This window comes from Sinocyclocheilus grahami, unplaced genomic scaffold, assembly GCF_001515645.1.
Source record: "Sinocyclocheilus grahami isolate Dianchi unplaced genomic scaffold, SAMN03320097.WGS_v1.1 scaffold636.1, whole genome shotgun sequence".
NCBI classification, from domain to species: domain Eukaryota; kingdom Metazoa; phylum Chordata; class Actinopteri; order Cypriniformes; family Cyprinidae; genus Sinocyclocheilus; species Sinocyclocheilus grahami.
In genome coordinates, this window is record NW_015505815.1 from 699,761 (window position 1) to 701,830 (window position 2,070).

Sequence of the window (2,070 nt, forward strand, 5' to 3'; positions counted from 1 at the left end):
TTAGCTCCAACCCTAATCAAACACACCTGAACCAGCTAATCATTGTCTTCAAGACTACTAGAAGGCTACAGGCAGGTGAGTCATATCAGGGTTGGATCAAATCTCTGCAGGAAAGTGGCCTGGAAGGGCCAAGTTTGCCCATCACTGCTCTAGTGCCACCACCAGCTCAAAGAGGATATTGTTTTGGTTGTATCTTTGAACCCTTTGGTCTAGTAACATTGTTTTTTGTCCTCCAGCTCTCTCATCATCCCCAGTTGGCTGGACCAGATGCTATGAATTTGTCATGTTGATCATTCAATAAGAGTAGAACATACAACTACATTTCATTACATTTCTCTTTGAAGTTTTGTACAGTCTTCACCAAAATCACCAAATGGACCCTTTTTACATTTCTGGGGTTTTAAGATGTGGAAGCCATCATAGTTAGGTAAACTTGTATAGTGGTGAATGGAAACTGGAACAAATCAATTTTTATGCATTTTCAGTTGGCCCAATAGCGAGAGAGAGAAACTGTGATAGTGTTTCTATGACCTTCAAAAGAGGAAACAAATATTAAGAGATTATGGTTAGAAGATAGACAGATGTCAAATTTGCCGTCACTCCTTCAGCCGTTGTATTAATTTCTCACTCAGCAGCATTACCTAGTTTCTTTTTTTTTAATATACATAAAAATAAAAATAAACTCTAGATTAATGATGTTAATAAAAAAAAAACATCACAGTTTGTGTAAAGGGTCCATCTGGTTCACATGACTTTTACCGTGATCTGGTGCTAAGTTTGGTGACATTGCCACTCACTGGTCAGGAAAATAGCAAAGTTTTTGAGTATTTCTATTACCCATGTATACATTTGTACATTTGATAAAAGCATCTGCCATAAAAGCACACAGTGACTAACAGTGCATTCATGGTATCCATTTTTCAGTATGTGTTCTCCCTGGCAACTGAAACAATGAAAATGGCCAGCAGCTATTCCCAATAGCGAGAGAGAGAAACTGTGATAGTGTTTCTATGACCTTCAAAAGAGGAAACAAATATTAAGAGATTATGGTTAGAAGATAGACAGATGTCAAATTTGCCGTCACTCCTTCAGCCGTTGTATTAATTTCTCACTCAGCAGCATTACCTAGTTTCTTTTTTTTTAATATACATAAAAATAAAAATAAACTCTAGATTAATGATGTTAATAAAAATAAAAACACATCACAGTTTGTGTAAAGGGTCCATCTGGTTCACATGACCTTTACCGTGATCTGGTGCTAAGTTTGGCGACATTGCCACTCACTGGTCAGGAAAATAGCAAAGTTTTTCAGTATTTCTATTACCCATGTATACATTTGTACATTTGATAAACGCATCTGCCATAAAAGCACACAGTGACTAACAGTGCATTCATGGTATCCATTTTTCAGTATGTGTTCTCCCTGGCAACTGAAACAATGAAAATGGCCAGCAGCTATGGTTGGGGATTTAGATTCATTTCAGGGAGTTAAATATCTGAATCAGTTCAAAAAGTTATTCGTTCAGTGACACTTTCAGCAAGTTACAACACTGCACCAGTAGGTGATGACCAGCAAGAGTCTTTATGCGTATAACTGATCGTCGCTTACTTCTGATTATCAGTTAAAGAGACGGTAGGTCTGGGTGATATTTAGACTTTGTAAACTTATTTTAATGAGATGTAGGATAAGACAATACAATTTATATCAATATATTTTGTTGTTGCAAATAATGAAAAATAATGCAGGATAAAGAGAACTTCCGCGGGAAAAGTGCATTATCCAAGTTGTTATAAACATGAGACATGCTTTTTATTAGGTGCTTCAAACTAACTGCGTCAAACAGATGGAGACCAATAACATGAGCCCAAAAATTCTGGTAATCATTTGTTTCTTTTAATAATTTGTTTTTACTGTTTATTTAAACAATTTTTTGCATATAACGTACAATCAAGCCTACAAATGTCTTTCACCATTTACAACAGCACCGTTATTAGACTGGCTGTCATACGCTGTCAAATGCGGCTTTAGCAGCTCTGGCCCAAGCTGTGACAAAACAAAACTCTATTGGC

General features: G+C 36.5%; 1 protein-coding gene across 1 annotated transcript in view; it reads right to left on the reverse strand.

The window, feature by feature from the left end:
* The window catches only part of LOC107558212 (uncharacterized protein C10orf12-like), a 7,800-nt gene extending 6,892 nt beyond the window's left edge, over positions 1 to 908 (reverse strand). The window contains exon 1 of the mRNA XM_016241836.1: positions 898 to 908. Within this exon, the coding sequence (XP_016097322.1) occupies positions 898 to 908 (11 nt within the window). The remainder of the gene's footprint in view (positions 1 to 897) is intronic.
* Between the last annotated feature and the right edge of the window lie 1,162 nt (positions 909 to 2,070).